The 16,882-nt window shown below is 32.9% G+C and overlaps 1 protein-coding gene across 1 annotated transcript in view; it reads left to right on the forward strand.

Moving 5' to 3' along the window:
• LOC129001723 (uncharacterized) overlaps positions 1-14,859 on the forward strand; it is a 29,558-nt gene extending 14,699 nt beyond the window's left edge. The window contains exon 3 of the mRNA XM_054429128.1: positions 14,451-14,859. Coding sequence (XP_054285103.1) covers positions 14,451-14,801 — 351 coding nt within the window. The 3' untranslated portion in view covers positions 14,802-14,859. The remainder of the gene's footprint in view (positions 1-14,450) is intronic.
• Positions 14,860-16,882: the final 2,023 nt, after the last annotated feature.

Here is a 16,882-nt window from a genome sequence, read left to right on the forward strand (position 1 = left end):
AGAACGCAGAGTTGTGGAAGCCATTGATACCTCTCCCCCATTACATGGAATGACAGGGATGTTGAATCTAAGTGCTGAGCTTTGATTGATAAAACTACCAGAACTACCAGTATCTATAAGAGCGTATGCATCGACTCCATTTAATTGTACTGGGACTACAGCTTTAATCAAACACGATGGTACTGAGGCAATACAATTTGACTGATGGACTGATGCCTTTACTGTAGAAGTTGGTGTTTTGGATTTTTTACATACCTTTTGGTAATGACCTTTAATGCCGCATCCTCTGCATATAGCTTCTTTAGCTGGACAAACAGCTCTATTGTGTTTCTTAAAGCCGCAGAAGTAACATGTCTGATTGAGTGAACACGCTATATTTTCTTGAGATGGATACGATTCTGGCTTGGCAGCAGAAGGTGTTGGATCAGGACTGGACAAGTATGGATTCTTTTCAGTGATAGGTTTTGAGGCTGCAGCGTTGATTGTTGGTAAGCACTTGTCTAAGTTGTACTGTTCAGAGTGATATTTAGCAAGTTCGAGTGATTTGGCTTGAGAAACTGCTTCATCTAAAGACAAAGTAGAGCTTTCCAACAACCGTTGACGAATGTGAGGTACTAGCAAGCCATCAATGAATGTGTCTCTGATATATTCATCTCTACTTGATACAGCATTGACAGCTTTAAAGTTACAATCTTTGGAAAGTCGCTTCAGAGATTCTACGTATGTATCAATTTCTACGTATGACGTGCATAAATTTCATTGACAGGTTTCAAGTACACCTTTTTAACACATCAATTGCTTGTTTGTATGTTTCACAGTCATTTACATATTCATAAACGGATGGTGAAATGAAATTGGTTAATACTTTAAGCCTCAATTCTTCACTGATTTTACTAGTTTCAATAAAGTTTTCAAAAGTGTGAAACCAGTGTTTCCAATCTTGACTTCATTGACTTCATTAGGATTGGCATTAAATCTTTCAGGTCTGAGTATCCGTTCCAAGAAAAAAGATTGATGTATATTTTAATAAAATCTTCTATGTTCAATAAATTGTTGTAGATTGAATGAATAAAACCATTATAAACGAAATTACCTTTAGTTAGGCTTTATTGAACATAGAATCTACCATGATATAGAACTAACAATATGAAACAAACTAACATCATAGTAAACAAAAACAACTTCTAAACATTTGAACAGATGTTACAATGCACAGATAGAAAGGAATTATATGACACCTTGGTATTTTGATTCTTGAACTTTTAAGTGATTCAAACGATCAATAGCTCAAATTAAAGCCTATAACTTACTGATCATCATCAAAAACAAACAATACAGGAGGTATTGATTTTTAATCATAGAAAACCATATAAAAAATAATTTTTATGTTGGTTATTCACCTTGCGTTTGCTGGAAACTTGTCTGATTTGAATAACTAATAACTTAGGATAAATGAAAGCCGGTATTTCACTGAAGGTTCTTAGGCCAAAATATATAGGATTAGGGCCTATACAGTGTGATTGAAAAGTCCCGGAACGGTGTAATATATCTTTTATAAGTCATAATATACTATTATAGATAAAGGAATGAAACTTGGTAAATCAATTAGGTAAATCAATTATAGCGATAAATGTCTTCTCTTTTAAGCTGTTATTACTTTTTTATCCCTTAAGGCCACGAGGAGTCAGACAAAATTCTTCAATAGCAGCAAAGGTCAAGTTTGGTATCAAGGTAAAGGTATCTGTTAATAAAACACAATGCCACAAACCCGAACTGAAACGGACAATGGAGTAAAAAAGACAGCTGTTCAAAGATTCCTTGAATTTGCAAAGCTTATTATATAACTGTGGGGGCGCCCGCTAGAAGTCGGAAGAAAATCATAAACGTAAGCATAGGTCGATATGCAGATCACATTAAAGGTATTTATAAGTAGAATACAATGCCGCAAATTTGGGCTCAAAATAACAACTGGGTAAAAAATGGCCTTCGTTTAAAGATTCAAAATGGCAGATTCAAGAAATGTTTGAATGGCTGCCACTTTTGACTGAGTTGTCCGTTTGAGTTAGGGTTTGCGGCAATGCGTTTTACTAAGTTAAATAAGACCTTTAATTTGATACCAAACTTGACCTATGCTGCAATTTGAGAATTTTGTCTTACTCCTCACGGGCCCCTTAAGAGGTAAAAAAGTAATAATAGCTTGAAAGAGTAGACATGGTTATTATTTATGTGCCAAATTTTATTACTTTATCTAAAAAAGTAATAATAGCTTGAAAGAGTAGACATGGTTATTATTGATGTGCCAAATTTTATTACTTTATCTATAATGTTAAAAAACATATTACACCATTCCGGGACTTTTCAATCACACTGTATAATTATAACTGGTGAAATAAATCTTAAATTGAAGCAAGCATTTGAAAATAAATCAAATTTTTTTTTGGTCGAGTAATACAGTAGATGATGCTTGATGTGAAATCTGTGCGTGCATACCTTCAATTTGAGACCTCAATCATAACAAAACCGGTCCGGTAGATGAACCTAACAAACTCGGAAAAGAAAAACCAAATTTTACTGCCATAAGAAATACATGGGGGAGCAAATTTTGTTTATGTAACCCGAGTGGGACTGTAGATAAATATATGCCGATGCTTGATGTGAAATCTCTGTGTGCAAACCTTCAATTTGAGACATCAATCATGAACATCGACATGGAAAGCCGTCACACATCGACCAAACCGACCGTCGACATAATACCGAACTGTCTTGGCGATTGCAGCAAATGCTTACATATTTTGGCGTGATGCAAGTAACAAAACTAGTGGGCAACACTTGGTTGATGAGAATTCGGACTAAAGACAGAAGTAAAAAAACCTTTACTGTCATAAAAAGAGTCCAAATGCTATAAAATTTATTTAACAACTTTCATACCAATAAATTTTTTTTTAATAACCTGAGTAGTACCATAAAACCATAAAAATAACCATAAAACTTATGGTTTTATAAGTTGGAGATGATTTTATGGAGAATTGAAATGAAATTGAAAATTTTCATATATGTGTATTTGTGATTGAAAGTTGAGGGTTGGTGTTTGTTATTGAAAGTGAAAGAGAGAATGAAAGAGAGAGAGAGAATGAAAGAGAAAATGTAGGAGGAAGATGGTAATGAAAGAGAGAGGGATAGAGAATGTTTGGGGGTGGGAGTGATAGAGAGAGAGAGAGTGAAAGAGAAAATGGGGGAGGTAGAGGGGTATTGAAAAGAGAGAAAGAGAATGTGAGTTGGGAGTGAGAGTGAGAGAGAGAGAGTGAAAGAGAAAATGGGGGAGGAAGAGGGGTATTGAAAGAGAGAGATAGAGAGAGAGAGGGGAGATAGAGGAGTGATAGTGAGTGAGAGAGAGAGAATGAGAGTGAGATGGTGATTGTTCATGATGATGTCATTGTGTTATGTGTGTGTGTGTGTTTTTATTTTTATTACTGCTTTATTCTGTATTACTTGGTATAGTTTATTATCAATTACTCTGTTATAGGTGTTGTACATTTTAATGGATAGTAGTATGTTTTTATAGTTTGTAAAATTAAAAGATTTGGGTAAATTCTTTAGTCGTGGTATGGTATCTTTCAATGTCCTGTACCCGTATGTTTTACTTCTTACTGTAACGAATTCTAGAATGGGATTATTAGGAGATGTATCTTTGAATTTACCTAAGAGAGTATTAGAAATGAAATGTTGATCTTTTGTAAATGAAGTAGTATCAGTGAATACTTGTATTGCAAATGAATCGTTGTCTGTGTATATTAAATTGAACGGTGGGAAGTACTTTTTCAAGTTATTGTAATACATATGGTACATGTATCTCTTACTTAGATCTAGTATTGAAAATCCTACAGGTATGGGTTTCTTGCACTGGACCCTTTTCTTTTTCATGAATATTATATAATTGTTTTCATTTAGAATTAGTCTGTCTATGAACGTTGGTTGTTTTATTAAGTACATGAGTTTCTTAGTGTTGTTGTACAGGAAGTATTTGTTTAGGTTTTCAGTTACTTTTTCTATTGATTTGCCATAGATTAAGTTCGATTGCAGTTTAAAGAAATTTGAGAGGGTTTTGTCATGTGAGTAGGTTGTTCGTAATTGGGTGTTTATGTCTATGTAGGGTTTTAACCAACATGATTGGTTAAATGAAATTACTCTATGGACTTTCTCTAGTATCATGCCCATTGACAGAGCTTGTTCTAAGGTCTTGTAATGGATCACGTAATGTTTTCTATCTTTGAAAGAAGATATTAATGTTCCTGTACCTTCATCGTGGTAAGGGCACAGTGGATAGTCTATGTGATTGGTATTGTAAGGGTATTTTAAATCTACTTCTAAAATGTAACCTGTACCATTGGTAGTATTATTGGTGGTGTTAAATGTTGATGGTGAAATCCATTTGAAATTGTCAAGTGGAAGTGGTTCTGTTGACATTATAGTGGCGTATAGACCTATTATATCGTAAAAGTATATAAATGAATCTGGTTCTGAGGCATTATAGTTTGGAAGAGTGTGGTGGTTTGATTTTGCATAGCTTTTAATTGCGGATGTATATCCACCTCTTATTCCTTTCATTATCATGTTGTACATGTCTATGTCGTTTAAAAGTTCTATTTGGACTTTAGTGACTTTGAGCATGACGTCGAAACAGTAAGAACCTATTGTCAGGTAGTGGAAGATGTCAAGGTTATAGTTCTCTATACATATTGATCGTATAGATTCTAGTTGATGGAATGGTATATCATCGGGGATGAATTGGAAGAAATCTAAAAACTTCATTGTCGTGTTCTTGATTCTTTTTGTTATGCACAAGAACTTCTCTATCTGTCCCTTGAATGGGATGAATTTTATGTTTGCATTGACACTGGTGAAGTAGTTTAACAGTTCTATTCCGAAATCTTTAATTATTATAGGAACAAAGTGTGGTAGACGATAGTTAAAGTTACATGATGAATGGGCGTACCCTCTTACTTTTCCATTTACGTGATTATGGTCAAGGACGTAGTCGTCGTCAAGAATATGACCACATATGTGACAGGTGTCATTGATTTGTGGTTTGGGAGGATACCAGTTAGGAGGGATATTTCTTTTATATATCCTTCCTATTGATTCACATTCACTTTCTAATGATATCATGAATGTGGATATGTCTGGAAAAGTAAGTGTACGTATTATTTTACTTGATTCATCCATGATATTGTATGTGAGACTTTCTATTGAGTATGTACCTATACGATGAGTGAACGATGTATTTGGATTTGGTTCACAGGTATCCTCTTTGACTAACTTACTTTTTATGTCACAGTAAATGACAAAGGGTATCTTCAACTGTTTGTGGTAATTTTTAAAGAACAGTTTGGTACCAGTCTTTGGTAGTGTGACAATTGGATCTGAGGGAGTTGTTGCACAGACGGTTTCATGATTCAGAAGATGGAGTTTTTTATAGAAATGTTTGAAACACTGTCTACAAATGTACAGTCTAGATGATGTTTTCACTAATTGTTTACCTATGAATGCTTCAAAATTTCTTATCCACATGTAATGGTTACTCTACAATAGTATATCTCAATGATCATGTTTTCTTTGGGGTGTCACTTTAAGGGGAATTATTTTTTATTCTTACTGTCTAGTGTGTAGACGTTAATTGATATATTATTTATGGTTTCAAATACTTGTATCTCGTCAAGTTTAACAGGAAAGGAAATACACCAGTTATAACGATTACTTATAGATACATATTTGAAGTAATTTAAAATGTTGTGGTAATCTTTTTTAGCATCTGCTAATAGTTTACCCATTATGGCTATTTTGAAACATATGTTGTTATTACTACAACATTTAGTTTTCATACTACTTGTACGAAAAGGGTTTACAAGAGATTTTTTACCATTTATGAAAGAGGGTAGTTTGATTCTTTTGTAACAGTGTGATCCCCAAACTGGTTCATATCTGTTTATGCGAAGTTCAAGTTTGACTATCGTGTAAATTGCCCAACCTGATCCACGTATTTCTAAATTAGATTTTTCCAGTAATAACTTTTCTATATTACTTGTATATTGTTGATTTAAATCAGTTAAACTGAAAACTGTTACGTTTTGAGTTTTAAAACTTTTTGTTTGTAACTCATCTTCAGATTTTGAAAACTTACATTCTAACAACATGTTGTATTTTATACTTCCATGTATTTGTTGATAGTGTTTTAGTTGGTAAATTACATTATCTCTCAACCACTCCATATAAGTTTTAATACAAATGAAACCATTTGGATTACCAGCTTTTAGAGTAACAAGTCTACATTTGGCAGCTGATTCAACTTCTAAAAAATGGTTTTCAATATTTGATTTACTAACTTTAATACATTAGGTCTACTGAATAATTTAAAACTTGTTAGTCATGTTAATGTTTGTTGTTTACCTTGTGTTTACTTGAAAGTCATCTGATTTAAAAACTTGATAGCCATGATAACTTGATTCATAATGAAAGCCAATATTTAACTAAAAATTTTTAGACCAAAATATATAGAATTATAAACTTATAACTGGTAAAATGTATCTTAAATTGAAATAAGTATTAAAAAATGAATCAAATTATATTTTTTGGTTAAAGAAATACGATAGGTAAACATTTGCCAATGTTTGATATTAAATCTTTGTGTGCATACTTTTAATTTGGGACTTTAAACATGAAAATTGGTCAGGTAGAAGAGCTAAACAAACTTGAAAAAAAGAAATTAAATTTAACTTATATATGAACTAGCTGACCCGGCGAACTTCGTATCGCCTAAGTTATAGGTTTCCCCTAAGACAGACCGATGGAAAGAAAGTACCGTTACGTTTAATTTTCAAGATGATCTCGTTCGCATCGCTCAATCACGTCCTGGTTGAAGTTCGTTCGCTACGCTCACTCACCTTTGGGTTGGAGCTCGTTCGCTACGCTCACTCACCTTTAGGTTGGAGCTCGTTCGCTGCGCTCACTTGCCTTCAGGTTAGCTCGTTCGCTACGCTCACTCGCCTCCAGGTTGAAGTTCGTTCGCTACGCTCACTCACCTTTTGGTTGCAAATTAGCTGTTATCATAAATGTAAAAGAAATAATAGTGCTGCACCCTGTTGGTAATCCTTGTAACTTTAATGCTATTGAACATCATAGAACAGAACCAACTTGTTTAATTGAAACAGCTGTTAAGATTCATTAATTCCATTTCTCATAAGGTTAACATGGGAAACTCCAGAGCCACTGGGGCGGAGCCCTTTTAAGAATTTCGAAACGGGAAATAGTTTACGTCCGATTCGCATACCTATAGAATTTACACACCAAATTTCATAACGATCGGTGAAGTCGTTCCGGAGGAGTTTGCAGACAAACACTGTGACACGAGAATTTTATATATTAGATTATATGGACAGTAGATTTTGTATACTTAAACCAAGTGAGATTATAGATTAATATATGCCGATGTTTAATGATGAATCTATGCTTGTATACCTTTAATTTAAGACCTAATCATGAAATCGGTCATGTAGCAGAGCCAAACAAATTCAAAAAAGAAAAACAATTATTTATAAATAGATACTTATTTTGATATCTCTAATGTTGTACACTTTAAAGAACAACCATAAATATTATTTTGTAGCCCTAAACAAATTAAATTTAGTAATTTGTTTTGTTAAACCATAATTTAAATTATAACAAAATTTTTTGTTGTAGGTTGAAACAGTAAAATAATGGATACAATATTAACTTACCACAGAAATCTTTCTTGTCCAATATGTGGGCAAGGTTTTTTAACCAGATCGACTATGAAGATGCACTTATTTATTACACACTGGAGAGAAACCCTTCAAATGTTGTACATGTGAAAAAACATTTTTCAAACTAGATGAAGTAAAAAGTCATCTTCAAATTCACACAACAGAGAAACCTTATAAATGTACCTTATGTCTAAAATCCTTTGTACAAAGAAGTAATTTGAATGCACATGCAATGGTACATACAGGGGAGAAACCCCATAAGTGCAAAGTATGTGAAAAATCCTTTACAAGAAAATCCTGTTTGAAGAGACATATAGTTAGTCATACCAATGATAAACCTTATACATGTACCATATGTGGAAAATCCTTTAAACTAAAAGGTTATTTGAATGCACATACAATGATTCATACAGGAGAGAAATCCTATAAGTGCAAGATATGTGGTCACGGTTTTTTAAGAAAGGCAGAGATGAATAACCATACAAAGGTTCATACAGAAGAGAAATGTTACACTTGTAATACATGTGAAAAATCCTTTACACAAAAATATAGTTTGATTCAACATATAAAGCTCCATACAAAAGAGAACTGTTACACTTGTATAACATGTGGAAAATCCTTTGCACGAAAAACAAATTTGATTAGACATGAATTGGTCCATATAGAGGAGAAATGCGATAAATGTACATGTGGAAAGAATTTTAAAACAGTTGCTCAATTGAAGTCACATTCATTGGTTCATACAGATGAGAGACCTTATAATTGTACTATTTGTGGAAAACATTTTAAAAGAAATAGTGATTTGACGTCACATACAGTGATTCATGCAAACGAGAAACCATATAGATGTGCAATATGTGGAAGAACCTTTACGAGAGCATACAGTATGAAGAGACATATATTACGTTACATGTAAAAGTTTTAAAATGTATCCATTAAAAATTTCACATGGATAAATGTTTTTAAAACCAAAAGAAATAAATATTTTTAAATATTGAGGTGTTTACTATTTTCTAATCTATTCAATTTACAAAATAAATTTTAACTACATTATACTTCTGTTTTTTGCTTCATACTTATATATTTTGCTACTATTATTTACTTAGGATACAAAAAGTATTCATGTCTACATTTTATATAGTATTGTAAAATCTAAAACCATTTTGAACTGTATTTTGTAGTGAAGATTAAGTGCAGTAATTCCTTATCATGCAGTTGTAGTGAACAAATCAGTTTATCGGAGCTCCTGCCGATAGCGCTCTAACCTAGAAATCACCTGTCACCCAGTGTATAGTTGCTGTCTCTAACTGAGTGTATTATACCAATTTGTTTGTATTCTTTTATTTGAATTATTCTTTGTCATCATTCCTTGACAATACTTTCCTTCACTAATATGTAATCAGCATATAAAATCAAATATTTTTCATTTTACATTTCAAATTATTTTATTATTTTTTAGAATTTAGTTCATGATTTTATCTTGAATATAGCTAAACAATTTTCTGAAATACAGTCTACAATTTTATCTTTAAAATAACTAAAAAGTTTGGCATTTATTCTATAGTGTAGCGATGTAATAGTTGGATAGTAACAATACATTTTATCCTTGTTGACTTTTATCTATGTTCGGGGTGCTGAACATTCTATATATTCCACATTGAACTTGACGAATACCATTGATGGTAGGCTGCACCACTGGCTGGCAGAGCAATAGTTTTGTCTGACAATAAACATAGATTATGATGAATCTCCCTTTGTTATTTGTAAAGAAATTGTTTAACTGAATCACAAACTATTAAATGATAATTTAGATAGTAGTAACTTGTTTTATAAGTTTAAAGTCTTACACCAAAATATCAGGAGCTACATTAAAAATATATAATTATACTTTAGGGTATAAAAAACAAATTTCATTGTATTATTCTGACTGAAGCTGGGTTAAATGATGATAGTGATTTGTTAACTATTGATGGCTATAACATATTTAGAAGCTACAACAACTTGAATTAGAACAATGGAATAGTAATATATATAGATAACTCATTATCAATTTCCTGTAGCCAGTTATTAATTGGTGGTATCACTATGAGTCTTTCCTTGACTTTTACGTGGGCAGGTGTGAATTATTACTTAATTGCCATGTATCACAGCCCTGCTTTGTCTTTGCAAATCGTTATTAATAGTTTACATGAATATACAGGGTGAATAAAAAGTCAAGACCCCCCCCCTCTAATATTTTTCCAAGTAAATATACAGAGATATCCTTTTGGTGGTCGAGCAATCTTAGCAAGAAGTTTCATTTTATCATTTTGAAATTTTTGAGTGTACCCCCAAAAGGGGGGATTTGGGGGGCAACTCATATATTTTAAATGTAAACCCCCTTCAAGTGACACCTCATTTTGAAGTGTTTGTAAAAACTTAAAGAATGGCGAAAACTAGAGGTCGCTATCTCTTCTCTATCTAAAATCGTAGCCCGTCAAATGTTGTGGAAAATCAACGGTAAAATTGTTAGTATTGGCTGCCATTTTGGATAGAGAAGAGATAGCGAGCTCTGGTTTTCACCACTCTTTAAGCTTTTGTAAACACTTCAAAATGAGGTGTCACTTGAAGGGGGTTTACATTTAAATTTTTGAGTGTCCCCCAAAAGGGGGGATTCGGGGGACAACTAAAAATGTTTCAATAGAAACCCCTATCAAGTGACACCTCATTTTGAAGTGTTTAAACAAACTTAAAGAATGGTGAAAACCAGAGCTCGCTATCTCTTCTCTATCCAAAATGGCAGCCAATATTAACAATTTTACCGTTGATTTTCCACAACATTTGACGGGCTACCATTTTGGATAGGGAAGAGATAGCGACTTCTAGTTTTCACCATTCTTTAAGTTTTTACAAACAATTCAAAATGAGGTGTCACTTGAAGGGGGTTTACATTTAAAATATTTGAGTTGCCCCCCAAATCCCCCCTTTTGGGGGGACACTCAAAAATTTCAAAATGATAAAATGAAACTTCCTGATAAAATTGCTTGACCACCAAAAGGATATCTCTGTATATTTACTTGGAAAAATATTAGAGGGGGGGGTCTTGACTATTACTTTATTCACCCTGTATAACAAATTCAACAACTTGTTCTAGCATGAAAATAATTACAGGTGACATCAACTGTGACATTTTGTGCCCTCAATTAAATTCCTTAGCAGACCATTACTTCTAAAGACATACTAAGTGACCTAGGATTCATCCAGTGTATAGACATAGTAACAAGACCAATAAGTAACACATATATTGATCATTACTTTGTCAAACTTCCACCTAATTTTACAACCAACTCAGCCATTCTACAGACCTCAGTCACAGACCACTATAGTATTTGTCTCAAAATTAAAAATACTGCCAAAACCAATCTGAGAGTAAACAATGACTCTAAAAAACAATCAATTAGGAACGTGTTAGACAAGATCTCCTTGTTCAAATCATGGATTTGATCTATACATCAATAGACGTCCATTCCACTGTAAAAAATTTTAATGATATACTTATTTCCACTGTTAAATGTAATTCATCTACTGTTACCACTACTGTACTGCTAAAACGTTCAAGATAATTAACTGTCTCTTAAAATCAATACATCATTGGTACAAATTAAGTAGGCTAACCAGTATATTTAAAACATAACCACTAGTTCCACACTACCATAATGATGAAACTGCCAGGAGCTAATACTCAGTACAACACTGTCAATTATTGCTGGCCACAGCCTGTAGTTGAAGGTGGTTGTGATAGTGGGATATTGTTATTTTTGAGGTAAAAATAAGTTTTCCTCATTTTTGACTTAAAAGTTTAAGCTAAAAAACTAATAATTTATTAGGCTATATTGAAATGTTTTCATAGGTTTAATAATAAATAATAATATTCCAAAAACATAATAATTAAAACTTCCTATTCTATCCTTATGAAGAATAAGTAATTGGTTGTAATTTGTTTGTTTTAAAAATGTTGTAGAAAACATAATAAAAACAAGTTCAACTTTTAAAAATGATAAGATATATTAATTATATTGATCTGTTATATGCATCATGAATATTTCTTTATACTTTGCCATTGTTGTACCAAAGACTGGTACCAAACTGTTCTTTAAAAATTACCACAAACAGTTGAAGATACCCTTTGTCATTTACTGTGACATAAAAAGTAAGTTAGTCAAAGAGGATACCTGTGAACCAAATCCAAATACATCGTTCACTCATCGTATAGGTACATACTCCATAGAAAGTCTCACATACAATATCATGGATGAATCAAGTAAAATAATACGTACACTTTCCTTTCCAGACATATCCACATTCATGATATCATTAGAAAGTGAATGTGAATCAATAGGAGGGATATATAAAAGAAATATCCCTCCTAACTGGTATCCTCCCAAACCACAAATCAATGACACCTGTCACATATGTGGTCATATTCTTGACGACGACTACGTCCTTGACCATAATCACGTAAATGGAAAAGTAAGAGGGTACGCCCATTCATCATGTAACTTTAACTATCTACACTTTGTCTACCACACTTTGTTCCTATAATAATTAAAGATTTCGGAATAGAACTGTTAAACTACTTCACCAGTGTCAACGCAAACATAAAATTCATCCCATTCAAGGGACAGATAGAGAAGTTCTTGTGCATATCAAAAAGAATCAAGAACACGACAATGAAGTTTTTAGATTTCTTCCAATTCATCCCCGATGATATACCATTCCATCAACTAAAATCTATACGATCAATCTGTATAGAGAACTATAACCTCGACATCTTCCACTACCTGACAATAGGTTCTTACTGTTTCGACGTCATGCTCAAAGTCACTAAAGTCCAAATAGAACTTTTAAACGACATAGACATGTACAACATGATAATGAAAGGAATAAGAGGTGGATATACATCCGTAATTAAAAGCTATGCAAAATCAAACCACCATACTCTTCCAAACTATAATGCCTCAGAACCAGATTCATTTATATACTTTTACAATATAATAGGTCTATACGCCACTATAATGTCAACAGAACCACTTCCACTTGACAATTTCAAATGGATTTCACCATCAACATTTAACACTACCAATAATACTACCAATGGTACAGGTTACATTTTAGAAGTAGATTTAAAATACCCTTACAATACCAATCACATAGACTATCCACTGTGCCCTTACCACGATGGAGGTACAGGAACATTAATATCTTCTTTCAAAGATAGAAAACATTACGTGATCCATTACAAGACCTTAGAACAAGCTCTGTCAATGGGCATGATACTAGAGAAAGTCCATAGAGTAAATTCATTTAACCAATCATGTTGGTTAAAACCCTACATAGACATAAACACCCAATTACGAACAACCAACTCACATGACAAAACCCTCTCAAATTTCTTTAAACTGCAATCGAACTTAATCTATGGCAAATCAATAGAAAAAGTAACTGAAAACCTAAACAAATACTTCCTGTACGACAACACTAAGAAACTCATGTACTTAATAAAACAACCAACGTTCATAGACAGACTAATTCCAAATGAAAACAATTATATAATATTCATGAAAAAGAAAAGGGTCCAGTGCAAGAAACCCATACCTGTAGGATTTTCAATACTAGATCTAAGTAAGAGATACATGTACCACATGTATTACAATAACTTGAAAAAGTACTTCCCACCGTTCAATTTAATATACACAGACAACGATTCATTTGCAATACAAGTATTCACTGATACTACTTCATTTACAAAAGATCAACATTTCATTTCTAATACTCTCTTAGGTAAATTCAAAGATACATCTCCTAATAATCCCATTCTAGAATTCGTTACAGTAAGAAGTAAAACATACGGGTACAGGACATTGAAAGATACCATACCACGACTAAAGAATTTACCCAAATCTTTTAATTTTACAAACTATAAAAACATACTACTATCCATTAAAATGTACAACACCTATAACAGAGTAATTGATAATAAACTATACCAAGTAATACAGAATAAAGCAGTAATAAAAATAAAAACACACACACACACACACACACACACATAACACAATGACATCATCATGAACAATCACCATCTCACTCTCATTCTCTCTCTCTCACTCACTATCACTCCTCTATCTCCCCTCTCTCTCTCTCTTTCAATACCCCTCTTCCTCCCCCATTTTCTCTTTCACTCTCTCTCTCTCACTCTCACTCCCAACTCACATTCTCTCTCTCTCTTTTCAATACCCCTCTACCTCCCCCATTTTCTCTTTCACTCTCTCTCTCTATCACTCCCACCCCCAAACATTCTCTATCCCTCTCTCTTTCATTACCATCTACCTCCTACATTTTCTCTTTCGTTCTCTCTCTCTCTTTCATTCTCTCTTTCACTTTCAATAACAAACACCAACCCTCAACTTTCAATCACAAATACACATATATGAAAATTTTCAATTTCATTTCAATTCGCCATAAAATCCTCTCCTTCCATAACTACTAACCTGTTTTAATTTTTTAAGTATTTTTTATTTTCTTACCAATTCTTTCTTAAGTTCATCTACTCAAATAAAATGGCCAACAACACTACTGTACATTTTAACAATTTTGTTAACTGTGAACTATTTTTGATATTCGGTTTTTTAGGTATTCAAATGTAAATTTTGCTCCAAGACGACACCAATACAATTAAGAAAACCAATAGTAGAGTCTACAAACAAAGACGATGATGTAGTTGTTGCTGAAGATCTTGGAAAAAAGAAGAAAAAGAAGAAGATAGCTAAATATGCTGGTTTGAATATTGCTGCGGTTGAAAGTGTAAAAAGTACCTTTGTCAGTATAAACAAGACACAACCTGCTATAAACAAAGGTAAAGATCAGAAATATTTCAAGAAAATATCTGTAAAAGAACAGCAACGTATGCAGAAAGCGTTGCAACTTACACCCATGCCAAAAAAGAAGACATCTTTATTGGATGCTTTTCTTGACAATATGTGATGTTACTCATTATACTTATTTTTCAACTTACTTATTTATAAACTACTTTTTTCAAATACGGTATTGTTTTAATTTATCCTCCCACGCACGTTTAGATTTTATGTTGGTGACTGATAAGCATATTGTAATTATTTTAATTTTTCCAGACTAAATCTGTAAAAACATAGTAAAAAAAGTTATCATCAATCTAACAAATACTTTCTTTCATTAACTTGTCAACAACCTTACTCATGGGTAAGTAAGTGGTGGGAGTAACTAATGATGTTTTATAAGGAAAATCACAAAGCTGCATTAACTTTTGGACCATAATTTTTCAGCTATAGGGGTTGCAGTATTTTTTTAGATTTATAAGGACAATGCTGATCAAGAAGTTATTTGGTTTTAAGGAGTACATACTAATTTAAATCAAAACTGGCTTTAAAAAAATCTGATTATTTTATGGGAAAATAACATAAGTTACAATAACTTTCTAACCGTAATTTGTATAGCAATCAAAGTTCTACCATTTTGTTCAGAATTTAAAGGACTAGGCCTATAAACACAATTTTTTTTTATCGTTTGGGCCATTTTTGAGAAAATTTGATTTTTCATTATTTTATGGGTTTTTATAGAAAAATCACCATTCAATTTAAAATTTGAACAAAAAGAAAAATAAAGACCTGGAGATACTATGGATTATTACCTGCATACCAAATGTCATCTCAATCAGACTACAGGTGTGGTCTGCAGCTCCGTACACATCCACACAGAACTTTGAAAACCACTTTTTGGGGTTTAGACTTCAGGGGGACACAAAATGGAAATATTCGCCCAAAACTCATACTCGAAAATTCTGACAAAAACAATACTTTCACCATGGTATAGAGGGAAAGAGTAATACTAATAAAAGATATCTATTGGGTTATCTAAATATTAATAGGCAAGCATGTTTATTTAAAACCTTTTTTCTCGTCTTGTGTGCATCGCAGGGAAAATCTACACATGCTGTTGGAAAGATATTTTCTTAGAGATGTGCAGAATCCCTTTATAAATTTAAATAGGTAAAACAATACACACTAAAAATTAATTTAAAATTAAAAAAAATTAACATGGGCCTTATGGTTTGCCATGCTGGTGACGAAATATAAACAGAAAATAAAAAAAATGGAAGAAATTCCAATCACATGTTTAATTTACTTACAGCGTGGGTTAAAAATAGAGAAGCTTGTACATTACATATTTTTGGTTGAGTTTTCGATCACTGGACGACCTCTATTCATTGTTTAATACATTGACTAATGCACAGCTCTCAGACCCAAAGAAGGCACAGAAACTAGAAGGCACATCTTCTAGTTTTCATAGAATGATCATAGACTGATTAGTGATTGCTTATAAATGAGACCATCTATGACTATCTATGTCTGGTTGTTTTTTTATTATTCACAAATCCAACTCATTCAAACTGTAGATAATCATTTGTTAGGGGAGATATCACTCAAGCATCTCACTTTACAATACCAATGAATACAAACCTTATAAAAAGCGCATTGCCTATGGTAAAAATTCAGTCTGGTAATATTTAAATTTTGGATAGTTCCTGCGGCGGCCGCTAGGAAGGGAAGGCGCTACTATCGCGAGCGCACGGACAAGTCAACTGACTTGAGTCCGAGAAAGTGAGAAAAAGATCCGTCTTAGTGAGAGAGAGATAGAGGAGATTAGTACGGCCGCCGCGGGAGTGCATCCTAGTGGCGGCCAAAGCTCGTTTCGATGGACAAATTTGAGTCTGACTATTCTCCATAAGCATTTTGCTTCTTATAAGGTTTGTATTAATTTCTTTAACTCATAATAGTTCAAAAAGAGTAACAAATTAAAAATCTAAATGAAGTTAAGACAATTTATGTGTCAATACCGATTCAAGATAATGTTGTCAACATAAAAGCTCACAGGAACACAAAACTTAAAAAGATATAACGTCTCCAGAAGATGTCTTATGTTGGTCTGGAGCATGTACAAAACTGTACATTTGTGTAATGGCTAGAGTACATAAGACTAGTTTTTAAAAGAGGGAGAGAAGTACCTATTTAGGTAAAATAAACTAATAA

Source organism: Macrosteles quadrilineatus, unplaced genomic scaffold (assembly GCF_028750875.1).
Source record: "Macrosteles quadrilineatus isolate MER2022 unplaced genomic scaffold, UCM_ALF_1.0 Scaffold_8__2_contigs__length_117827958, whole genome shotgun sequence".
In the NCBI taxonomy this organism is placed as follows: Eukaryota; Metazoa; Arthropoda; class Insecta; order Hemiptera; family Cicadellidae; genus Macrosteles; species Macrosteles quadrilineatus.